This window comes from Hemitrygon akajei, chromosome 5, assembly GCF_048418815.1.
Source record: "Hemitrygon akajei chromosome 5, sHemAka1.3, whole genome shotgun sequence".
NCBI lineage: Eukaryota > Metazoa > Chordata > Chondrichthyes > Myliobatiformes > Dasyatidae > Hemitrygon > Hemitrygon akajei.
Genome location: NC_133128.1, coordinates 116685155 through 116711992, shown reverse-complemented (window position 1 = coordinate 116711992; position 26838 = coordinate 116685155). Strand labels below are relative to the sequence as shown.

The 26838-nt window shown below is 42.6% G+C and overlaps 1 protein-coding gene across 1 annotated transcript in view; it reads left to right on the top strand.

Annotated features, from left to right (window-relative positions):
* Positions 1 to 13518: 13518 nt before the first annotated feature.
* The window catches only part of LOC140728086 (ATP-binding cassette sub-family B member 6-like), a 225474-nt gene continuing 212154 nt past the window's right edge, over positions 13519 to 26838 (top strand). The window contains exons 1-2 of the mRNA XM_073046274.1: positions 13519 to 13703; positions 21447 to 21979. Of these exons, the coding sequence (XP_072902375.1) occupies positions 21464 to 21979 (516 nt within the window). The 5' untranslated portion in view covers positions 13519 to 13703; positions 21447 to 21463. The remainder of the gene's footprint in view (positions 13704 to 21446; positions 21980 to 26838) is intronic.

Below are 26838 nucleotides of genomic sequence, written 5' to 3'. Positions count from 1 at the left end.
TAGGAGTTATTTTATCAACAATGTGTTCCAAACTTATACCATTTTCCGAATTTCCACACAATTCTTTAAGTTTAAGCAAGTTGCTAGTTTTCTCTTCAGGACCCTTCATGCTATTAGTTCTCAATTTAAGATCTGCAAGCGATCCCTCTTTGTTCAAACAGCATTTTGAATTCTGCTTTTTCACACCACACTCTTGAATAACAATAGCGTGTGGGGCACCTTTACATTCCAACTCAACCTGTAATTGATTCGCAGGCAATGTGTTACCAAGCCATTGTCTCTGTAGCCTGGTTGCTGCTTCTGACATCAATCCAGACTTTAAAATTTCTTCATTCAATTTAGGAACTACACTTTTCCCTTTTCCTTCAATAATAAGATTCACATCACCACCTTTTATCTCCTCACTAACTTTTAACACACCTTCGAGCACAAACAACTGGGAATTCTCACTTCCCACTATTACCAAGGTTAACCCTTTCCTCACTGAACCAAGTCCATCTGACCCACAAGGACTGCATTCCTTTTCAACTGAATCAAATACCTCAGACTTTTTCTGAGCTCCATTACTAGGTTCGGTACCTCGTACATCCACACCTTGGACACACTCAAACGGGACATTTGCCTCTTCCAGGCTTTCAATACCCGTACCCTTTTCAAATTCTAAATTCCCCTGATCCTCCCAGTTACTCTCTGGGCAACTCCCTTCCAGTGTAAACTCAACCCCATCTGCCAACCCAGCAGACTTCTTCAAGGTAATGGCATCCTTTTCATCTAGGACTGCTCTCATTTCATTATCGGGAACATCTTTAGAATTTTCAACTTCTTCAAACAGTTCTGCCAAACCAGACAGATCATCCATGTCCAACCCTGGACCTTTTAACAGCCTTATCTGTTTCTCATCTTTACTTCGTGCTTCTATAAATTTTCTCCTGGCTAAGGGCAGGACTACCTCCTCTCCCTTACTCTCTTTCACTTTACTATTCTCCGTTTTACCACCCTCTAAACCCTCTTGGAACAGGGTCGGTAAAAACGTCTCGGCCAAATCGATACTGGCCTGATTTAAACTGCTCTCGTTCTCAGCTGCCTTTCTCGACATGCTGCGAGTGATCGTGCATGTGGGATAGATCTTGGAATCTAGGGGCGGGACCTCAACACTTTACAGGCTGGCTCGTCAGCTTCATTGCTGACCAAACCTTACCACCGGCTAAATCGTTACCAAGAAGGACGTCCACGCCAGTTCTCGGGAATTCTGATCGCACCCCTATTTCAACTGGTCCAGATACCAGATCACAATTTATAATGATCCTATGCAAGGGCACCAGTTCTGTCCCTTTTCCTATTCCTCTCAAAGCTACCATTCCAGTCTAGCGACCAAAATCTAGTACCTTACTGCTAATCAATGACAGTTCAGCTCCCGTGTCTCTCCAGATCCGCACTGGAACTGGTGGGTCTCCCTCTCTCACAGACACGGTTCCTTCTGAAATACATGTCTCAGACCCTTCTCGTACTCTGTCTACCTGGGGCTCTCTCGTCGATTTACTGATCACCACAGCACATCCTATAGGGACTGCTGCTTTCCATTTTCCTGTCTCCTTCCTCGGAGCAAGGCACTTGGATGCAATATGACCCACCTTTCCACAATTAAAACAGGTCAAGCCAGGACCTCTCCTGCCGTCTTGCCTCTCCTCCTCAATCTTACCACTAGCTCCCGGCGGGACCTCTGCCTCAGCCGGCGAGCTTTCTCTACCGTTCCCACGGTCTCTCTGGTAACTTTAATTCGAGGAAAACTTTGTCTTGTGGTTTAGGGCATATTCATCTGCGAACCTAGCAAATTCGGAGATGGACTTATTCGGTTTCTCATTCAAATACATCCGGATATCATCCAAAACACAACCTTTAAATTCCTCAATCAGAATTAACTCCCTGAGACGCCAAAAATCTTCGTCCACTATTTCTGCTGCACACCAGCGATCCAGGAGCACACCCTTCTCATAGGCAAACTCGGTATACGTCTGATTCCACCCTTTCTTTAAATTTCTGAACTTTTGTCTATAGGCTTCAGGTACCAATTCATAGGTCTGAAGAATGGCCTCCTTTACTTTCTCATAATTCTCAGACTCCTCCTCCTCCATGGACAATGCCGCATATGCCTGTTGTGCCTTCCCTTTTAACACACTTTGTAACAACGCCACCCACTGCTCTTTGGGCCACTTCTGATTCACTGCCTCCTTTTCAAAATGCAAGAAATAACTATCAACATCCGTTTCCTCGAACGGAGGTACTAACCTAAACTCCCGACTAACATTAAACCGCTCCTCTCGGTCTGACCCTTGAACTCTTTGCCTTTGCCTTAACTTCTCCATATCCAAGTCATGTTGCCTCTGTTTCTCCGCCTCCCTCTCCTTCTCGGCTCTTTCCTTTCCTTTCTCAGCTCTCTCCCTCTCTTTTTCAGCTGCTTCCAGCTGTTTTAACTGAATTTCATGCTCCCTTTGTTTCTCAGCTCTGTCCTGCTCCCTTTTCACCTCTAACTCCTTTAGCTGGAGCTCATGCTCCCTTTTCCTCTGTTCTGCGTCCAACCTCAATTTCTCCAACTCTAACTGAGCCGTCCCACTAGCTGGTACCTTTTCAGGGATATTTTCCAATATGTCTGCTGAAAACACATTCTTCACAATATAATACTGAGTTATGGCCCTCCGCATCTCCCGCTTTTTCATTGACAACCTCACCTCTGCGAGGTTTAGTCCTTTCGCAATATTTATCAATTCCGACTTTGTGGCCGCCTCTAGTGCCTCCAGAGTCGAGTTTTCTATAAATTCATCCACGTCCATCTTTGCTGATTTCCCATCTGGCTACCCGCGCAACCAGATCCAAGTTTGGACTTACAAGCCCGATTCACTGGCCCTCCAATTTGGTATCAAATCCCGAGACGAGATCCCCAAGTTGTTACGAACCCCGTAACTGGGTCACTTACCAGCAAAGATAGAGAGGTCCGTTGAAGTCTGATGGTACTATCTTTAACAGTATTTATTGGTAAAAATACACAAAAATAATATCAATGCAAACATACAGATAAGATACGTTGTCAATACTAAATCTAAAAGTGCAGGTATAATAATAATAAGAAGAAATAAGCTCTATCGTTGTCCAGGGGATAAATGTATTGTCCGATGGAAATATAAAAGTCACTCAGTTCATTCAGGCTGCAGCCTTTGGTTGGAGTCAAGAGAGAGATTTTTAGAACTTGCCAGCTTTTCCTTTTGTGATTTCGATCCTTCCAGAGTTCCGTTGGTGTGGCCTCTCCTTTAGCTAAAGCCGTTCTTCCGTGGCGAGCCTGCCAATTCCCAGGCAAGGGAAAAGGATGCACGCGAGCCCCACCGGCTGTCGCTATTAAACACTGTCACAGGATTTCTAGCATTTCTCCTGGTGCGTCTAAAGGGGTTGTTCCCCAGACCCTCTTTTATCCTTACTCACGGGGTCTCAGATGTCAATCAGGTAGGGATGATGCAATCCCTCAACCAGCCCACTCTGGTCATTCCCTGAGGGCTTCAATGAATAGTACAGTACTCGATACACAATTCTGTCTCGAAGAGACAATAGCCGTTATCAATGGTTCCGCCTTGCTGAGGCCAGGACACATTCCAAGCCTTGTGTATTCTGGACGTCTCTCTCTCATTTCCTGGGTCCCAGACCCGAATTAATAGCAATCTTGTGATTCTCAAAAAGGAGGGGGCTACTTTGTACCCTTCAGCCCCTCAGAGTTGTGGCACATTCGTAACAATTTACTTACAGAGGTGCTCAGTATACCTATACCAGAATGCCGCAAGGGTTTAAACATTCACCACATGTTTTTAATCAGGTGTTGAAGGCAAACCTAGAGGGCAAACCATTGGAAAGTACATTGTTACAGTATGTGGATGACCTGTTGATTTGCTCCCACAGTAAGGAACAGTGTGAGCAGGACACTATAACTCTGTTAGAGAAACTGGCGCACGGAGGACATAAAGTATCCACAAAGAAACTGCAATTTTGCACGCAGCAAGTGGAATACTTAGGCAGGGTAATATCCAAGGGAGTGAAGGCGATAGCACCAGTTCAGATTGAGGCAATAACTAAGGCCCCAAAACCCCAGACTGTAGGGCAGATGATGACGTTTTTGGGAATGGCAGGGTACAGCTCAGATTAGATAGGAGAAAATGCTGAGATTGTGGCACCTTTGAGAAAGATAATGAAAGAAGCAGGACATACAAATTTGAAGAACGGCTTACAGTGGAATGAAGAGGCGGAGATAGCTTTCAATACTATTAAGCAGGAATTGCAGTCAGGACCAGCATTAGTTTGCCTGACTACGAGAAGGTTTTTCATTTGTATGTATCCAACCGACAGGAGGGTTATGTCACAGCGGTTCTAACACAAGAGACAGGCACAGGAAAAGCAAAGCAGCCGATAGCATACTACAGTACGAGACTAGATGAGGAGGCTTGGGGGTATCCACCCTGTTATCAGGGATTGGCGGCGCTGTACTATGCATATGAAAAGGCATCATCTGTAACCCTGGGCTACCCTGTGACTCTGTACACACACCACAAAGTAGCAGAATTGCTGGAAAGAGGGAAATTTGTGCTGACGCCAGCCAGGATAGCAGCGTATCAGATGCTATTGACATTTCCAGACATAACTATACAGAGATGCACTACCAGTAATATAGCCGATTTTGTCCCTTTGGGCTATGAAGGAGAACCCCATGATTGTGTAGGGAAGAAGATGGCATTTGCCAAATTGAGAGCAGATTTACGGTCAGAACCACTAGAGGATGCAGATAAAAAGGTTCTGTTCGTAGATGGCTCTTGTTATAGGGATTATGATGGAAATCATGCAGGGTTCTCAGTAGTGCAGCAGGATCAGTCGAGCTATAAGATTATTAGGATGGAGTCCTGTCCCCAACCGTGTTCCGCCCAACTAGCGGAAATCAAAGCCCTGACAGCTGCGTGTGAAATGATGGAAGGTGAGAAAGTAGACATCTATACTGATTCGGCATATGCTCATGGAGTATGCCATTTGTTCGGGGCAGTGTGGAAACAGAGAGGTTTTTAAAAAAGCAGTGGAGATTCCATACAACATTGTCAGCAAATTCTAGACTTAATAAAAGCCATGATGAAACCTAAAGCATTGGCTATAGTAAAATGCCAGGCACATAAAAAGGGAAATTATGTAATAACAGAGGGAAATCAAGCTGCAGACGAGGCAGCCAGAAAAGCGTCTGGATGTACATCAGCTGTCATTGCCCCCCAGGTAAGCCTAACTCCAGAACCTAAGGTAGAGGACTGTCAGAAATGAGCCACGCTCCCGAATAATGGCTTCAAGACAAATTCAAGGAAACAGTTTATTAACAGTTCTGCAGAGTTGGGTGCCTTCAGAGAAGGGAACCCCGAACCTTACAGGGCAGCAGGTTTTATCCTTCTTCCTTACCCCTCCTCTCCCTGACTCGGGAGGTACACAGTCTTAGATTCAGTGTTTTCCCATTCCATATTTGGAGTTGTTTTTTTTTTTACACATTTCTGTAAAACAATAGTCCATATCTCAGGACTTCAATGATTACAATCTTCGCATATCTGCTCTGTTTTCCACAAGCAGTTAATCTTGTCAGGCGCTTCTGCATTCCTGCTTATCAGACATAATTAAATCACATTTGTTTACTGACTTTAACCCAGACATAATTAAATCACATTTGTTTTCTGCACTGACTTTTAACCTCTTCCAAGCCCACGCACATCTTAATTTACTTCAACTCTCACAAGGACCTAATTGAAATACAAGGTAAGGCAACTTTGGCAGAACAGACAATGTGGAGATGAAGGGGGGCCAAGCAGAACCCAGAAGGCTTGTGGAGCATGGAAGATGGTTTGTTGGTAGCGCCCACCCCTCTACTGACGATTCTGATTTCAGAAGCACATGGGATGGACCATTGTGCAAGGGGGGAAGTGATAAAGAAAATAAAGGAGGATGGATTTTGGTCACCTTAAGGCTCAGTGGACTTTGTCTTGTCACAGTGCGAGGTATGCGCACAGAATGCAGGGTTTGGACATCAGTTATTTGACTGGTTAGAAAGTAGACTCGGAGGATGGGGAGCATGGCTGACTAAAATGGCAATAACTGTCAGTATTATATTGTTGAGCTGTGCGCTTGTTCTGTGCTGTTTTCTTCCTTGTCTCAAGTCTCTTGTAGTGTGTGCTGCAACCAAACAATTTCCGATGCTCGTGGCAATTACTGAAGCAAGCTTAGTGGAGAAACACCGAAAATGTATCGTTACAGCCTACAACACCTGCAGGATGAACAAGAGCAAAATGACAGTGTGGGAGTAGATTGTAAGGGCTTCTGAGTTTTTTTCCCTGTCTCAGGTACAAAGGGACAGATTTTTGGCTCAGCAGTCCAGGGTAACAGGGAGAGAATACTTTGAGGTCTTGGCGCAGAAAATTATAGTTTAACCCGAGATTTGGGAATAAGTGCTTGGGTTTATTGGGGCTTTTGTGCGTGGACTCTTGGTCTTCTTTCTCTGTGTGAGACTCAAAGGGGGGATATATTGGAGTATAAAAGTTGCATTGTTTGCTGTGTAACCAAAACTATGTAGTCAGCTTTGAGCTTGCTATTTGCTATGCATGTATCCAATTTAGTAGGAGAATGAAATCTTAAGAATGTAGAAGACAATGGGGTGTTAATGAGAGGCTAGCTAAGAGATGCAGATTATAATGGTGTGTTAATGAGAGGTAGCTAAGAGATGTAGATTAGAACATGATTAAGTCAATAGGTAGAAACAATAGTGGTGGATGTACTTGTGATACGCAACTATAGACCGATTGGATATGCTAATGCAACTAAACCAGGAGATTGCTATAAAAAATGCTGTGTCCGGGGATCGGTGGGCAATCAGCGACTAGCTCAATGACTGTCTCAGCTTTGATTTGCAAATTAAAGTTTAACCCTTCTTGAAGAATCTTCTGCCCGTCTCCTGGTCGTATGTGGGGCACGAGAAACCACGACAGAAACTGCAAGGCTAAAAGGACGTTGATACTGTATACAGGCCTCCCAACAGTGGCTGGGAGGTGGACCACAGGTTGGAACAGGAAATAGAAAAGGTGAGTCAAAAAGGCAATATTATGGTAGTCATGGGAGATTTTTAACATGCAGGTTGATTGGGAAAATCTGGTTGGTAATGGATCTCAAGAAAGTGAGTTTGTTGAATGCCCAAGGAATAGCTTTTTAGAGCAGTTTGTCATTGAGCCTACTAGGGGATCAGCTATCCTGGATTGGGTGTTGTGTAATGAACCGGAGGTGATTAGGGAGCTTAAGGTAAAAGAATCCTTGGGAACCAGTGATCACAACATGATTGTGTTCAACTTGAAATTTGATGGGGAGAAAGTAGTCTGATGTAGCAGTATTTCAGTGGAGTAAGGGAAATTACAGTGGTATGAGAGTGGAGTTGGCCAAAGTAAATTGGAAGGAGCTGCTGGCAGGGATGTCAGCAGAGCAGCAATGGTGTGCGTTTCTGGGAGAAATGAGGAAGGTGCAGGACATGTGTACTGTATTCCAAAACTGAAGAAATACTCAAATGGTAAAATAATACAACCGTGGCTGACAAGGGAAGTCAAAGCCATTGTAAAAGCAAAAGAAAGGGCATACAACAAAGCAAAAAATTAGTGGGAAGATAGAGCATAGAGTTTTTATAAACCTACAGAGAGCAACTAAAAATAATCATTAGAAGGGAAAAGATGAAATATGAAAGCAAACTAGCAAATAATATCAAAGTGGATAGTAAAAGTTTTTTCAAGTATGTTTAAAAGTAAAAGAGAAATGAGGCAGGAAAAATAATAATGGGGGACAAGGAGATGGCTGATGAACCAAATAAGTATTTTGCGTCATTCTTCACTGTGGAAGACACTAACATTATGCTTGATGCTGTAGTGCATGAAGGATGAGAAGTGGCTTACTGTTACAAGAGAGAAGGTGCTCAAAAAGCTGAAAGACCTAAAGGTACACAAGTCCCCTGGACCAGAGGAACTGCACCCTAGGGTTCTGAAAGTGGTAGTGTTAGAGATTATGGTGGCATTAGAAATGATCTTTCTAAAATCATTGGACTCTGGAATGGTGCCAGAAGATTGGAAAATTGCAAATGTTACTCCACTCTTTAAGAAAGGAGGAAGACAGCAGAAAGGTAATTATAAACTAAATAGCCTGACCTCAGGGGTTGGGAAGATGTTAGAGTCAATTGTTAAGGATGAGTTGGTGACACAGGACTAGATGGTACAAAGTCAGCATAGTTTCCTTCAGGGACAATCCTGTTTGACGAACCTGTTGGAATTCTTTGAGGAGATTACAAGTAGGATAGATAAAGGGGATGCAGTGGATGTTGTATATTTGGATTTTCACAAGGTGCCACACGTGAGGCTGCTGACCAAGTTAAGAGCCCATGGTATTACATGGTTAGAGCATTGGCTGATTGGTAGGAGGCAGCGAGTGGGAATAAAAGGATCCTTTTCTTGTTGACTGCCAGTGACTAGTGGTGTTCCACAGGGGTCGGTGTTGGGACCGCTTCTTTTTTATGCTGTGTGTAAATGATTTAGATGATAGAATAGATGACTTTATTGCCAATCTTCATTTGCAGATGATATGAAGGTTGGTGGGGGGCAGGTAGTGTTGAGGAAACAGGTAGGATGCAAAAAGACTTAGATTAGGAGAATAGGGAAGAAAATGGCAAATGAAATACAATGTTGGAAAATGCATGTGCGGACTATTTTCTAAACGGGGAGAAGATACAGGAATCTGAGATGCAGAGGGACTTGGGAGTCCTTATGCAGAACACCCTGAAGGTTAACTTGCAAGTTGAGAAGGTGGCGAGGAAGGCAAATGCCATGTTAGCATTCATTTTAAGAGGTCCAGAATACAAGAGCAAGGATGTGATGCTGAGGCTTTATAAGGGACTGGTGAGGCCTCACCTTGAGTATTGTGAACAGTTTTGGGCCCCTCATCTTAGAAAAAATATGCTGGCATTGGAGGAGGTTCACAAGGATGATCCCAGGAATGAAAAGGTTATCACACGAGGAACGTTTGATGGCTCCGAGTCTGTACTCACTGGAATTCAGAAGGATGAGGGGGGAATCTCATTGAAACCTTTCAAATGTTGAAAGGTCTAGACAGAGTAGATGTGGAAAGGATGTTTCCCATGGTGGGAGAGCCTAGGACAAAAGGGCACAGCCTCAGGATAGAGGAGCACCCTTTCAAAACAGATGCGGAGAAATTTCTTTAACCAAAGGATGGTGAATTTGTTGAATTTATTGCTACATGCAGCTGTGGAGGCCAGGTCGTTGGGTGTATTTAGGGCAGAGAGTGATAGGTTCTTGATTGGACATGGCATCAAATGCTACAAGGAAAAGGCCAGGAACTGAGGTTGAGGAGGAGATAGAAAGGATCAGCCACGATTGAATGGCGGAGCAGACTTAATGGGCCAGGTGGCCTAATTCTGCTCCTATGTCTTATGGTCTTATGGTTTTATGGAGTTTTGAATTTTCTGCTTGTTTAGAAAATTGTCTATACATTTATTCCTTCTACCAAAATGCATGACCATACACTTCCCTACACTACATTCCATCTGCCACTATTTTAACCATTCTCTTAATCTGTCTAAGTCCTTCTGCAGACTTCCTGCTTCCTCAGCACTACCTGCCCTTCCAACTATCTTTGTATCATCTGCAAACTTGGCCTCAAAGCCATCAATTTCATCATCTAAATAGCTGACATTTAATGAGATAAGCAGTCCCAACACCAACCCCTGAAGAACATGTCACCGACAGTCAATCCCCTTTATTCTGACTTTTTGCCTCCGACCAGTCAGCCAATCCCCTGTCCATACTAGTATTTTTCCTGTAATACCAGGGCCCTTATGTTGTTAAGCAGCCTCACGCACAGCACCTTGTCAAAAGCCTTCTGAAAATGCAAGTAAACAACAAACACAGGCCCGAAACATCGACAGTGCTTCTCCCTATGGATGCTGCCTGGCCTGCTGTGTTCCACCAGCATTTTGTGTGTGTTGTTTGAATTTCCAGCATCTGCAGATTTCCTCGTGTTTGCTCTCCTTTGTCTATCTTGTCCGTTATTTCATCAAAGAATTCCAACAGATTAGTCAGGTAAGATTTTCCCTTAAGGAACAACTTTGACTTTGGCCTACTTTATCATGTGCCTCCAAGTGCCCTGACACCTCATCCTTAATAATGAATTCCAACACTTTCCCAACCACTGACGTCAGGCTAACTGGCCTATAATTTCCTTTCTTCTTCCTCCCTCCCTTATTAAAGAGTGGAGTGACATTTGCAATTTTCCAATTCTCCAGAACAATTCCAGAATCTAGTGATTCTTGAAAGATCATTACTAATGCTTCCACAAACTCTTCAGCGGCCTCTTTCAGAATCCTAGGGTGTAGTCCATCTGGTCCAGGTGACTTTTCAGACCTTTTAGCTTCCCAAACACCACCTCCTTAGTAATAGCAACTCCACTCACTTCTGCCTCAATACTCTCAAATTTCTAACTTGCTTGTGTCTTCCACAAAATACTTATTAAGTTTGGTCCCTATTTCTTTGTCCCCATTATTACCTTTCAGCATCATTTTCCAGCAGTCCAATATTCATTCTCGCCTCTCTTTTACTCTTTATATATCTGAAAAGACTTTTAGTACGCTTTTTATATTATTGGCATACCTTCATATTTCATCTTTTCCTCTCCTTATGTATTTTTTCAATGCCTTCTATTAGTTTATAAAAATTCCCAGCCCTCTGAGCTCCCACTAATTTTTGCTAGATGATATTCCCGGTTTTGCTTTTATGCCATCTTCGACTTCCCTTGTCAGCAATAGTTGCCTCATCCCTTTAGAATACTTATTTGTCTTGAGTCCTATCTATCCTGTGCCTTCCAAGTTGCCTCTAGTTAATAGCAGGAGACTAGCCATTGTTATTCTGCCATCATCCCTACTACTGTCCCTTTAAATCGACTTTGACCAGCTCCTCTGTAATTCCCTTTACTCCACTTGCCCATTTACCTCCTCAGGGCCTGCTGTAGTGAAGCATCCCCACAGGATGATGCGGCCACCACCATGCTTCGCAATAGGGATGATGATGTGCAATGTTTGGTTTATACTAATCATAGCATTTAGTTTGATTGCCAAAAAACTCAATTTTGGTTTCCATCAGACCAGAGAACCTTCTTCCAGCTGACTTCAGTGTCTCCCACATGCCTCCGGCAAACTCTAGCCGAGACTTCATGTGAGTTTTTTTTCCCCAACAGTGGTTTTCTCACTCTCCCATAAAGCTGTGACTGGTGAAGCACCCGGGCAACAATTGTATGTGCAGTCTCTCCTACCTCAACCACTGAATCTTGCAACTCCTCCAGAGTTGTCATAAGTCTCCTGGTGGCCTTCCTCACTAGTCCCCTTCTTGCACGATCAGAATCAGATTTATTATCACCGGCATGTGATGTGAAATTTGTTGATTTAGCAGCAGCAGTTCAATGCAATACATAATCTAGCAGAGAGAGAAAAAAATAAAAATAAAACATAATAAACAAGTAAATCAATTATGTATATTGAATAGCTTTTTAAAAATGTGCACAAAACAGAAATACTGTATATTTTTAAAAAAGTGAGGTAGTGTCCAAAGCTTCAATCTCCATTTAGGAAGCTGTTCCTGAATTTCTGAGTGTGTGCCTTCAGGCTTCTGTACCTCCTACCTGATGGTAACAGTGAGAAAAAGGGCATGCCCTCGGTGCTGGAGGTCCTTAATACTAGACGCAGCCCTTCTGAGACACCGCTCCCTAAAGATGTCTCAGTTTTTGAGGATGGCCTGCTCTAGGCAGATTTACAGTCATGCCATATTCTTTCCATTTCTTGCTGATTGACTTATTTGTACTTCAAGGGATATTTGGTGACTTGGAAATTTTCTTGTATCCATTTCCTGACTTGTGCTTTTCAATAACCTTTTCACGGAGTTGCTTAGAGTGTTCTTTTGCCTTCATGGTGTAGTTATTGCCAGGATACTGACTCAACAGCAGTTGGACCTTCCAGCCACAGGTGTATTTTTATAATCAATTGAAAAACCTTGCCTGCACACACTAATCTCAATTTAACTAATTATGTGACTTCTAAAACCAATTGACAGTGATGATTTGGGGTGTCATATTAAAGGGGGTGAATACTTATGCAATCAATTATTTTGTGTTTTATATTTGTAATTAATTTAGATCACTTTGTAGAGATCTGTTTTCACTTTGACACAAGTGTCTTTTTCTGTTGATCAGTGTCAAAAAAGCCAAATTAAATCCACTGTGATTCAATGTTGTAAAATAATAAAACATGAAAACTTTCTGTGTGTGTGTGTGTGTTTTATAAATACCTGAATTGCAGCCATTATCACGCTACCATGTCACACGTGGGCGTCTCGCTTGAAGTAAACATTAAATTAGACTCACATTTCTGACTGCTATGTCTTCCTTTGAATTAGTTTATTGTTTTGAAGTTATAAACCATAAGTTACCTGTACATTAGTGAAACCCAAGAGATTTGGGGTCTGTTTTGTCGAATACTTTCACTCCGTCTACAACGTAAGACCTTAAGACATGGAAGCAGAATTAGGCCATTCAGTCCCTGTCAAGTCCATTCTGCCATTCCATCATAGCTGATATACTATCCCTCTCAACCTTATTATCCCGCCTTTTCTCTGTAACTGTTGTCACCCTGACTAATCAAGAACCTTAAATATACCCAATGAGTTGGCCTCTGTCAGAAACCAGCCACACTCCCGAATAATGGCTTCAAGACAAATTCAAGGAAACAAAGTTTATTAACAGTTCTGCAGAGCTGGGTGCCTTCAGAGAAGGGAACCCTGAACCTTACAGGGCAGCAGGTTTTATCCTTCTTCCTTACCACCCCCCTCCCTGACTCGGGAGATACATAGTCTTATCCCATTCCATATTTGGAGTCGTTTTTTTACACATTTCTGTAAAACAATAGTCCATATCTCAGGACTTCAATGATTCCACAAGCAGTTAATTTGTCAGGCGCTTCTGCATTCCTGCTTATCAGACATAATTAAATCACATTTGTTTTCTGACTTTAACCCAGACATAATTAAATCACATTTGTTTTCTGACTTTAACCCCGACCTCTTTCAGAAACGCACATCTTAATTTACTTCGACTCTCACAGCCTCCATGGCTCTTAAAAGTCGTTTAAATGTCTCGGTCCGAAATGTCGATTGTTTATTCCCCTCCATTGATATTGTCTGGTCTGCCGAGTTCCTGCAGCATTTTGTGAATGATATTGAAGAACAGTTGATTGGTTAAACAGATTTGAAAGCGTTGGGCACTTTGGCGGCGTTAGATATGTTGCAGGTCGGAAACTTATTCCAGTTCCTGTGCGATGTGCTACAGCGAAGGCTGAACTCTCGTTCGTATAACCGAGCCACCGTAGAATTCTAGGGCGATTACACATTCAGGTCGAAGTGGTAGTTGTCTGAAGCCACAGACGCAAGAGATTCTGCAGATGATTGAAATGTCGAGCAACGCTCACACACAATGTTGGATTTCATGTGAGCTGGCTGAAGCGCTGTGTTATTGAGTGTGTCGGTCCCGGGTGTTCAAGTTTGCAGAGCGAGTGAATGTGAAACGAGGTGAGTAAAATCGTTTGTGTTGGAGATGGGAGAGCTGCGGCACACGGGTGGAAGGAGCTGCTGATCGTCACACGCTCCCTCCTCATTTTCTTTGAAGTACTGTTCGACTCTGCCTTTCTGAATTTAAAGTTAGATTCAGAATCAGGTTTAATATCACTGGCATGGATGAAATTTGTTTTGCGACAGCGGTACAGTGCGTAATTTCTAAAAACTATAAATTACAATAAACAATAAATATATAAATTAAATAAGTAAGGCAAGAATAGAGCAAAAAGATATATATATTCTGTGCATGTACGCAACATGTATATAGTGTACATGCACAGTAAGGGAGTTTAAGCTTGAAGTGACTGCATTTGGTTCCGTACACTTGGCTCAGCTGTTTTGACATTGACACCACTGTACTAAGCATGAGATCTTATGTAAAGCGCCAGTGTGTAATAATCAAATGTGCAATGTCATGGAACCAAACTTCAGAATATCTCTTCTGGGAACCTGATTTACCAGTCATACATTGGTCATTGCATAATAATGCTGTCTGGTAACACAGATTAAAAATTCTTCCTATCCTGTCTGCTCCTGATCTCTACTCTGTGACCTTCTTTATCTTTATGTTGCTTTTTATCATTTTCCCCATTTTTCCAGCATTTTGGCGGCACCCTTGAACCTGATTAACAGCTGCATGCCTGATGTGTTTGTATCAATGTTGATTGCAGGCCCAGTAAACATTCATTACCTACACTAAAGCACATCCAACAGTACAGGCCCTTTTGCCCATGATGTTATGCATTAGGTTTAATCCACTCCAAGATCCCTTCTACAGAGCCCTCCATTTTTCTTACATCCATGTACTTATCTAAGAGTTTCTTAAATAACACCTAATGTTTCTGCCTCTACCACCACCTGTGGCAGAGCATTGCACACATCCACCAGTCTGTTTTTTAATTTTAAGAAAGCGGCCTCTGACGTCCACCCTATACTTTCCTCCAAACAGCTTGTATTGGCCAATTGGATGGCTTTTCATAGAACATAACAGCAGAAGCCCTTGGGCCACAATGTGATGCCAACTTTTTAAATTGCTCTTAGATCAATCTAACCCTTCCTATCTACGTGATCCTCCGCTTTTCTACCATCCATGTGTCTATCTAAGAGTTTCTTAAATACCTCTAATGCATCCACCTCTACTACCACCAACCACTCTCTGTATTTAAAAAAAAGCTACTACTAACACCCCCTGTACATTACTCCAAACACCTCATATAAGCCATTTCAAAGTTAATTTATTATTAAAGTACATATATGTCACCATTCACTACCATGAGATTTGCTTTTTTTGTAGGCATTCGCAGTAGAAGTCCTTGGGTGGGTATACTTGAAGCAGAGGTTAATTGGCTTTAGATTAGTAAGGGCATCAAAGGTTATGGGGCTAAGGCAAGAGAATGAGGTTTTGAGGTATTATAAATCAGCCATGTTTGAATGGCAGAGCAGACTTGATGGGCTGAATAGCCTCATTCTGCCCCTATGTCTTATGGTCTAGTACAAAGAAATAAAACAGAATTAAAGAAAAACTACACACAAAACAGACAAACAACCAGTGTGCAAATATGTTCAAAAAAAGACAATAAATAAATGTTGCCTGAAGAAGGGTCTCAGCTGAAACATCGGCTGTTTGTTCATTTCCGTAGATGCTGCCTAACCTGCTGCGTTTTTCCAGCATTTTTTGTGTGTTGCTCTGAATTTCCAGCATCAGCAGAATTTCTTGTGTTCATGAATAAATAATACAGAGAAGGTAATACAGAGAAAGTAAGGTGGAAATGTGGATAGCTATCCCTATGAGCTCCTTCAGTGCATGTCAGTTTTTTAAACTGCAGAACCTGTATCTAAAGAAGAGGCTATTAACAGGTAAAGGGACATCGGGTTACTGGGAAACTTTAGTGGGATAGGAAGGTTCAGGACCTACATGTTCCTTGCAGGGCAAGGCTAGCAGGATAAGGGAACCCTGACTGACGAGTAATACAGACTTTCTGGTCGGGAAGAAGAAGGAGCACGTGTCAGGTATAGTAATCTGGCATCTAATCAATCCTTTAAGGAGTATTAAGAATGTAGGAAACCATTGTGGGAAACAAGGGAAGAAACTTCAGAGGAGAACCTGGCAAAGATTTTTGTAGTTTTATTAGCCACAGGTGAAGTACTGGAAGACTGCAGTGAGAGAACTTGGTTCATGGCCGCATTTCTGACTAGCATTCAGTTTACAAGAATGGAACACTGCCATAACCTGGGGATGACCTGTAGTTGGTTTATTTCAAATTCAGATGCATATGGTTGGGGAATTAAAGTTAAAGCAAATAATTATATTTTTAAAGGAAAGCAATCTAGTCTTAGAAATGTAATCCATTATCTTCATCTGATTCTACTCAAGGATAGTCAACATAGCTTTGTGAAGGGAAAGTCATGCCTCATGAGCCTAATTGAGTTTTTAGAAGAGATTACAAAAGAAATTAATGAGGGTAGGGTGGTAGATGTGGTCTACATGGATTCTAGCAAGGCATTTGACAAGGTCCCCCACAAGAGACTCATCCAGAAAGTTATGAGTCATGGGATCAGTGGAACCTTGGCTGATGGATAAAAAATTGGCTTACAGGAAGAAAGCAGAGGGTAGTAGTGAAAGGAAAGTATTCTGCCTGGAGGTCGGTGACTAGCGGAGTGTTGCAAGGATCTGTCCTGGGACCCCTGCTCTTTGTGATTTTTATAAATGACCTGGATGAAGAGGCAGAAGGATGGGTGAGCAAGTTTGCGGATGACATGAAGTTTGGAGGAGTTGTGGATGGAGCTGTAGGTTGTCGAAGGTTACAAGAGGATATAGACAGGATTGCAGAGTCGGGCAGAAAAGTGTCAGATGGAGTTCAATCTGGATAAGTGTGAGGTGATGCATTTTGGAAGGACAAACCAGAAGGCTGAGTACAGGGTTAATGGTCGGTTACTTAAGAGACAGACAGGCAGACATACTTTATTGATCCCAAGGGAAATTGGGTTTCGTTACAGCCGCACCAACCAAGAATAGTGTAGAAATATAGCAATATAAAACCATAAATAATTAAATAATAATGTTAATTATGCCAAGTCAAAATTAGTCCAGGACCAGCCTATTGGCTCAGGGTGTCCAACACTCCGAGGGAGGAGTTGTAAAGTTTGATGGCCACAGGCAGGAATGACTTCCTATGATGCTCAGTGTTACATCTCAGTGGATTGAGTCTCTGGCTGAATGTGCTCCTGTGTCTAACCAGTACATTATGGAGTGGATGGGAGTCATTGTCCAAGATGGCATGCAACTTGGACAGCATCCTCTTTTCAGACACCACCGTCAGAGAATCCAGTTCCACCCCCACAACATCACTGGCCTTACAAATGAGTTTGTTGATTCTGTTGGTGTCTGTTACCCTCAGCCTGCTGCCCCAGCACACAATAGCAAACATGATAGCACTGGCCACCACAGACTCGTAGAACATCCTCAGCATCGTCCGGCAGATTTTAAAGGACCTCAGTCTCCTCAGGAAATAGAGACAGCTCTGACCCTTTTGTAGACAGTCTCAGTGTTCTTTGACCAGTGCAGTTTATTGTCAATTCGTATCCCCAGGTATTTGTAATCCTCCACCATGTCCACACTGACCCCTTGGATGGAAACAGGGGTCACGGGTGCCTTAGCCCTCCTCAGGTCCACCACCAGTTCCTTAGTCTTTTTCACATTAAGCTGCAGATGATTCTGCTCGCACCATGTGACAAAGTTTCCCACCGTAGCCCTGTACTCAGCCTCATCTCCCTTGCTGATGCATCCAACTATGGCAGAGTCATCAGAAAACTTCTGAAGATGACAAGACTCTGTGCAGTAGTTGAAGTCCAAGGTGTAGATGGTGAAGAGAAAGGGAGACAGGACAGTCCCCTGTGGAGCCCCAGTGCTGCTGACCACTCTGTCTGACACACAGTGTTGCAAGCGCACGTACTGTGGTCTGCTGGTCAGGTAATCAATAATCCATGACACCAGGGAAGCATCCACCTGCATCACTGTCAGCTTCTCACCCAGCAGAGCAGGGCGGATGGTGTTGAACGCACTGGAGAAGTCAAAAAACATGACCCTCACAGAGCTCGCCGGCTTGTCCAGGTGGGCGTAGACACGGTTCAGCAGGTAGACGATGGCATCCTCAACTCCTAGTCGGGGCTGATAGGCAAACTGGAGGGGGTCTAAGTGTGGCCTAACCATAGGCCGGAGCTGCTCTAGAACAAGTCTCTGCAGGGTCTTCATGATGTGGGAGGTCAGTGCCACCGGTCTGTAGTCATTGGAGCCACTGGTGCACGGCGTCTTCGGTAAAGGGACGAGGCAGGACGTCTTCCACAGCACAGGAACCCTCTGGAGACTCAGGCTCAGGTTGAAGACATGGTGAAGTACTCCACATAGCTAGGGGGCACAGGCTTTGAGCACCCTGGGGCTGACACCATCCAGGCCTGCAGCCTTGCTTGGGTGGAGACGCTTCAGCTATCTTCTCACCTGTGAGGGCCGAAGAGTGTGGATGAACAGAGGGACCTTGGGGTTCAAATCCATACATCCCTCAAGGTCGCTGCACAGGTTGATAGGATAGTTAAGAAGGCCTATGGAATGCTAGGCTTCATTAATAGGAGGATTGAGTTCAAGAGTAGAGAGGTCTTTTTGCAATGCTACATATCTCTGGTGGGACCACGTTTAGAGTATTGTGTTCAGTTCTGGTCACCTCATTATAGGAAGGATGTGGAAGCTATGGAAGAGGGTGCAGAGGAGATTTACCAGGATGTTTCCTGGATTGGAAAACAGGTCTTTTGAGGCAAGGTTAGCAGAGCTGGGACTTTTCTCTTTGGAGTGTAGAAGGATGAGAGTGGACTTGATAGAGGTCTAAAAGGTTTTGAGAGGCATAGATAGAGTGGATAGCCAGTATCTGTTTCCCAGGGCACGAATAGCAAACACCAGAGGGCATATGTACAAAGTTAAGGGAGGGAAGTTTAGGGGAGACATCAGGGGTAAGTTTTTTAGACAGAGGGTTGTGAGTGCCTGGAATGACTTGCCAGGGATGGTGGTGGAGACTAAAACATTAGGGGTATTTAAGATCCTCTTGGACAGGCACATGGATGAAAGAAAAATGGAGGGTTATGGAGTAGTGTGGGTTTAGTATTTTTAAGGAATATATGGGTTGGCACAACATCGAGGGCCAAAGGTTCTGTACTGTGCTGTAGTGTTCTAGTGTCTAGTGATTCACTAATGCTGTGCAGGAAAGGATGCTTAGCTTCTTATCAGGTCTCTCCTGAATTTGACTCCAGGCCCACTGGTGTGGTGACTTAAACTACCTCTATATCAGTCGTAATTGTATATAGACAGTAAATGTTAGCTCAACATTTTAGGAACAGCTTCTTCCCCTCCACCATCAGATTTCTGAATGGATAATGAACGCATGTCCACTATCTCAATATTTTCTTTTGTTTTTTTTTTGTTCTCTTATGTACTACTTATTTACATTATTTTAAAATTGTATTTCTTGTTGTCATTGTTTTTTTTACTATTGTGTACGCAATATACTGCTGCTACAAAACAAATTTCACAACATAAGCTAGTGATATTTTAAAAATGATTCTGACTCTGAAATTTAAAACAAAACCAGAAGATGTTAGTAATAAATTAAGAAAATTACAATGTTAATTTAAAACAAATGAACAACAATGCTGAGCACTGAAGGAGTTTTAAAATTCATCAAAGTTGACAGAAAAGTTGATAAAGCCCAGAAGTGGTTGAGGCAAGTACAATAATGTCACTCAGGCAGAAATTGGGTAGGTACATTTAAAGGCGGGGGGGGGGGGGGGGGTAGAGAGAGAGAGAGAGAGAGGGGGGGGGGGAGGGAGGGAGAGAGAGAGAGAAAAGAAATTAGGATCGGCTGGATGGGCTCTGACTGGCATGGACATGTTGGGCTGAAGGGCCTGTATTCAAGATTCAAGAATCTTATTGTCATTCCCAGTACACGTGTAAAGGAGAACAAAATAATTGTAATTTGGATCCAATGCAGCACAAAAAAAACAAAATAAGACAACACAATAATAATAAAAACACAATAATTATCAATACATGAGATGCATAAGATATTACTCTGACTCAAAATAAACAGGCTGAAAGCTAGCAAGCAATACACTGAGAGAGATTTTACAGAATACAAGAGAAAATGAGGTGTGTAAATTAAATATGGGTCCCATAGAGCTGGGAGAAATGATATTGTATGACGAATGGAATGGTAGAAATGTTAAATATCAAATGTTCTCACTGTTACAGTAGCAGATGCAATGCACTGTGGGAGAGAGGAAGCAAAGGTCTAAAGAGTGATCATATGAAATAGTCTTAATGAAGTTAAAGTTTGCGAGATGTTTATGTGGTTAAGAGGCACCTAGTCTTCTGGATGTGTTTTTGGGAATAAACAATCTCAGGAGATATAGGAGTAGGACAGGAAAATATATACAAGTTTATCCAGGATTTAATGAATTAGTGGATCAGGATTTAGGAGGCAACTGACCTACTTCCATTCTGACATGTTAGTCTATGGCATCCTCTACTGCCACAATGAGGTCACTGTCAGGTTGGAGGAGCAACACCTCATATTCCGTCGGGGTGGCCTCCAAAGAGCTTGCAGTAATTTCACCCCCCTTTCCATTCTCCATTTTTCCATCATGCAACCTCACCCACCCGCTTTCCCCTTCACCTGATCTCATTTGCCAGCTTGCCAACTTTCCCTGTTCTCCTCACCATCTTATTCTGGCTTCTTTCCCCTTCTCCAGTGCTGATGAAAGGTCTCAGCCTGAAATGTCAACTGTTATTCCCCTCCATAGATGCTGCCTGACCTGCTGAGTTCTCTAGTATTTTGTGTGTATTGCTCTGAATTTCTAGCCTCTGTAGAATCTCTTGTGTTTACGATCTATTTCTTACATTCTTGGATTTCATTACACTTAAATTTCAGACTTGAGCCACAAGTTTGTACCCAGGGTTATGAATCATTGTAGAGAAATAATTGGTTATTTAACAATAATATACAAAGTATGTTTGAGTTAGCACTGTATATACATTCAGTGTGCACTTTATTAGTTACCTCCTGTACCTAATCAAGTGGCCACTGTGTAGTTTGTGGTCTTTTACTGCTGGTTTGTGGTTCAATGTGTGCATTCAGAGAAGCTCCTCTGCACACCACTGTTGTAACGTGTGGTTATTTCAGTTACTGTCGCCTCCTGTCAGCTTGAACCAATCTGGCCATTCTCCTCTGACCCCTCTCGTTAACGAGGAGTTTTTGCCCATAGAATTGATGCTCACTGGATGTGTTTTTTTTTGTTTTTACACACTATTCTCTGTAAACTCTGGAGATTGTTGTGTGTGAAAATCCCAGGAGATCAGCAGTTTCTGAGATACTCAAACCACCCCATCTGGCACCAACAATCATTCCGTGATCAAAGTCACTTAGTTCATATTTCCTCCTCATTGTGATGTTTAGTCTGAACAACAACTGAACTTATTGATGATATCTTCCTTCTTTTATGCATTGATTTGCTGCCACATGATTGGCTGATTAGATGTTTACATTAATAAGCAGCTGTACTAGTATACTTAATAAAGTGGCCACTAAGTATATAAGTTATTGACTGTAGCAATTATTCTTAGTTTCTGAGATTCTGATCTTGTTCTCTTATTCACAGCTGTCCGATTGGAAACAATGGTTGTTCTTGAAGGTTACTGCGAAGGCAATGCATCCTTATCCAAAATATGGATTCAACACGGATTATTCCCATGTTTTTATTTTACACTCGTCCCAACAGTACTTTTGAGCATTGCCTTTCTCCTTGGTGCACTGCAATGTGCTTGTTACAATATCTATGGGACTACAATGGAGCCAAAGTACATACCTCGCTCTCGTCTCTTCCGCCTTCAATTGTTCCTAACAGTAATCATGCTGCTGCAGTTTGGAACCTACATCCTTTGGCAAACCTTTGGCTTGGGCATAATCTGTGGATACATGATTCTATATTCGTGCCTATCTCCAGCTGGATGGGTGTGTACCATCTTACTACTACACCTGGAGCGCAACAGGGTGATGGTGCGGGACAGAACACGCGGCCATGGTACCATCCTACTGCTCTTCTGGGCTCTGGGATTTGCAGCGGAGAATCTGGCATTTGTGTCATGGAAAAGTCCTCTATGGTGGTGGTCACTGGACAGTACTGACCATAAGGTACGTTAGAACATAGTGCATAAAACATAGACCAGTACTGTACAGGAACTGGCCCTTCGGCCCACTATATTGTGCTGAACCAATTAAATTAGCAGTCAAATGACCAACTAAACTAATCTCTTCTGCCTACACGATGTCCATGTCCTTCCATTTTCCTCGCATTCGTGAATCATCCACACCAGGACCAACAAACTTAGAAGCAGTTACTTTCCCAAGCAGTATGGTTGATCAACACCTCCACCCATTAACTCCACCACTAGTTTATTATTTCCTTATGATTTTGCCAAACGTCAATTTATTAACATACAATGAATCTATGTATATAAGTTATCTTATGTATTTACATTTAATGTGTTTGTTAATTATTTTGTGCTCTTTATCTTTGTAGTTATTTTTTGGGGCTGCATCGGATTGGGAGTAACAATTATTTCTTTCTCCTTTACACTTGTATCCTGTAAATTGCATGAAGCAATCTTGAATCTTGAGAAGTCCAAAATGTATCTGCCTCTACCACTACAGGTAGTGAACTTCAGGCACCCACCACTCCCTGTATGTGGGTGGGGGGGGGGGGGACCCTTGAAAAAAGATGCTGTCTGTCTATCTATGCTTCTCATAATCCTATAAACCTCTAACAGATCTCCCCTCAGCCTCCACTTCTCCAGAGAATACAATCCAAGTTTGTCCTTGCCCTCTAATCCAGGCAGTATCCTGGTAAACCTCTCCAAAGCCTCAACATCCTTTCTATAACAGCACCATTGTTTAATACTAAGGTAGAGGTGAATTGTGTATTTACATTATGCCGAGCAAAATTCTTCAGAGCCACAGAAGATTAAGTGCTAAGGCACTCGTAATTTGGGTATCTACTGAGATTGATGGAACCCACCCACCTTCCCCCTCATCTGGTTTTACCTATAGCCTCCAGTTTGTACTCCTACCCCTTCCCCACATCTTATTCTGGCTTTTCCCCCTTTCCACGCCTGATGAATGATTTTGGCCCGATGCGTACTTTAAGTGTTGGTTTGTACCCAGGCTGTAGTGTATTATCACTCTACAGCATAACCACCTCTTTACTAGTGCTGTCCTTTCATTCCTGTTTGATTCCATCAGGGGAGATGTAAAAGTGGTTGATTTAACCACTATCGTCAGCTCAGCATACAAGATACTTGGGGAGCTCAAGTTCGAGTTCAAGTTTATTGTCATCTGACTGTACATTTACAATCAAATGAAACAATGCTCCCCCAGACCAAGGTGCACCTACTAAACATATATCTCACCCAGCACATAAACCAAACTATTATAAATACATGAATAAAGCATAATTCAAAATGCATGCAGTGCACAGCCAACTAAGTTATACAGTAAACAGCTTGCTGTCCTAGTGACAAGACCTTGGTGGTGACAAGGTATTCATTAGTCTCAGTCTGAGGGAAGAACCTATTACCCAGTCTGGCAGACCTAGTCCTGAAGCTTCTGTACCTCCTTCCTGATGGTAGTGAATCAGAGATTGTGGAATGGGCATTGGGGATTCTCAACAATGCTTTGGGCCCTTTGTCTGCGATGCTCCCAGTAAATGTCAGAAATAGTGGGGAGGGTGACTCAGCAAGTCAGGCAGCTGGTGCTGTCAAGCAGTGTGCGATCTGCTATGCTACTGTGCCACTTTAAAATCAGTCTTCAATATCACAACAGTGAAAGTTTATTTTATCTTCAGGAATCTAGACGTATAGGTGGGAAGCTGATGAACTTGATTGAGTTTAGAATGAAGTATTTTTCATAAGAACAAGGCTAGAGAGTCATAGAAAACTACAGCACAGAAACAGGCTCTTCAACCAATTCAGTCTGTGTCGATTTTTTTTTATCTGTTCAATGCCATCGTGCTGGCCCTGAATCAAGCCCTCCATAACTCTCCCATCCAGAATTCAAATAAATTTATTATCAAAGTACATTTATGTAATCATATACAACCCCAAGCATACTCAATAAATCCAATAACCATAATAGAATCAATGCAATATCACACCAACAGGGTGGACAACCAGTGTGCAAAAGACAACAAACTGTGCAAGTACAGTAAAGGAAAAAATATATATTGAGAACATGAGATGAACAGCCTTTGATAATGAGTCCATAGGTTGTGGTAAAAATTCAGTGATGGGGCAAGTGAAGTTACCCCCTCTGGTTCAGGAGCTGAATGGTTGAGGGTAATAACTGTTCCTGAACCTGGTGGTGTGAGTCTTGAGGCTGATGGCAACAACGAGAAGAAAGTGTGATCTGGGTGGTGAGGGTCACTGACAATGGGTACTACTTTCCTGCGTCAATGCTCTGTGTAGATATGGCCAATGGTGGGGAGGGCTTTACCCATAATGGACTGGACTATTTTACAGGACCCTCCATGCAAGGGCTTGGGTATTTCCATACCAGTCTGTGATGCAGCCAGTCAATCTACTCCTCACCGCACATCTACAGAGGTTTTGTCAAAGTTATAGATGTCATGCCAAATCTTCACAAACTCCGAGGGAAGTAGTACTTCCATGTACTTCTCTCACATGCTGAAATTAAATTTGCATCCACTACTTTCAGTGGGTGTTCGTTCCACACTCTCACCACCCTCTGAGTGAAGAAGTGACCCCTCATGTTCCCCTTAAACACTTCATCACTCGCCCTTAACCCATGACCTCTAGTTCAGGCTTCACCCAACCTCAGTGGAAAAAGCCTGCTTGGATTTACTCTATCTATACTCCTCGGGTGTACTTACTTGCTGCTCGTTACGCCACTGGCGTTTAAGGCAGCAATGAAAGTCCTCCATCTATGTCTATCCATACAGTCGCACACAGATACAGAGGGATTGCTGTTTCTGTAACAATATGTTTTTTGCTGGTCAGGATTGTTAAGCCTGAGCTGAACCCCCTAACCTGGAGGACTCTTAGTCTGGGCTCTATCCTTTGACCAGTTTGGTATGGGTGGCCCTACCACTAGCTGGAACACGAGGCCCTGACTCCATCCAACATAGTCCAGGTCATTGAGGAACACAAGCCTCCAAACTCCATGACAAGAATGAGGTCCTCTTGGAGGCCTCAGATAAATCTTAGTTCTTGACTTGTTTTGCATTGCTTACAAGGCACTTCCTGTGCAATATACAGTACCATGTATAAACTGCATTCTGTTATTGCTTTTCCATCTCAGTGTACTTGTGTTTGGAATGATCTCTCCGGATGGAATGCAAAGTAAGCCTTATTTCTGTTTCTGTATGGTCAGAGATGGAATCCTGGCACTGTCCGTAAAAGAATTTGTTCGCTGTCCCCATGATTATATGCATTTCTTCTGTGTGCTCTGGTTTCCTCTCACATTCTGAAGATATACAGTTAGGGTTGGTTGTGGACATGCTGTGTTGGTGCTGGAAGCGTGGGGACACTTGCCCAGCTCAATCCTTACTGATTTGATTTGACACAAATGACACTTTTCAAAGTACATTTTGAAGTAAATGTGACAGATAAAGTTAATCTTTAATCCTTAAACCTTTTGCCAACTAATGAGTCATCTCCGGATCTGTCTGATGGTATGTTTTTGTTTTCCTATGCAATCTTTCTGAAGACATGTGAAAGTGCCCCCAACTTTTGTTTCAGTAATGATTCAGCATTATTACAACTGTTCTAGCAACTCTGATGTAATCTTATTGTGGCATCCAAACGGCATTGCTGAGTCTCTGTTGTTCCAGGTTGTAGCTTTTAGATTCAAATTATTGTTATATATGTTAAATTATTGAGAAAGTTGTATATCTATTTGAAAAGCTGCTGAAAGAGCAAAGGAGTGAAGAGCTGAGATAAAGTGGGTAAGAATACAAGAAACAGAAATAGGAATTGGCAGTTCAGCCTCTGGGCATGCTCTGCCATTCATAAGCTTTAATATTACTGGCATATGTCATGAAATTTGTAGCTGTTGGTAGCAATATACAATTTTTAAAAACTAAATTATAATAAGAAGTATACAAATAGGTCATTGTAAATTGTTCTGTGATTAGGCTCGGGTTAAATGGGTGGGTTGCTGGACAGTGGGGCTCATTGGCCTGGAAGGGCCTGTTCACCCTGCATCTCTAAATAAACAAAGAAATAAATGAAATGAATAGTACAAAAAAAAATGAGGTACTGTACATGGATTCGTTGTCCATTCAGAAATGTGATGGTAGAGGGGAAGAAACGGTTCTGAAACATTGCCTTCAGGCTACTGATGGTCACTCCCTGAGTGATGGTGGTCCCTAACCATGGATGCTGCCTTCTTGAGACATCAGCTTCTGAGGATGTCCTTGATGGTTAGTGCCCATGATGGAACTTGCTGAGTTTCAGTAGAATAAAGGGCAGTCAGTTTACCTTACTGCCATCTTCTTGCACTAAATGCATTTTCATTGCTTTCCTCTCTATCCAAAAGTAGAAACAAAGACATTTGAAGCAGGAGACAGACATTAAATCAACTCTGCCATTCTATATGATCATGCCTGATTCTGTATTGTAGTTCTAGATATCTACTCTCTTCCTATTTCCCAGGTGCCTTCTCCTTCAAGTTGATAGAAAGGCATAGACAGAGCGGACAGCCGGAGACTTTTTCCCCAGGGTGGAAATGACTAATACTGGGGGGCCTAATTTTAAAGTGATTGGAGGAAGATCTAGTGGGAATATCAGAGGTGGGTTTTTACACAGAGAGTTGAGTACTTAGAATGTGCTGCCTGGGGTGGTGGTAAAGGCAGATACGTTTGGGGCATTTAAATTTCTTAGATGGATACATAGGTAAAAGAAAGATGAAAGGCTATGTGGAAGGGAAGGGTTAAGTTGATCTTCGAGTAGGTTATCGGATCGGCAGAGCATCACGGA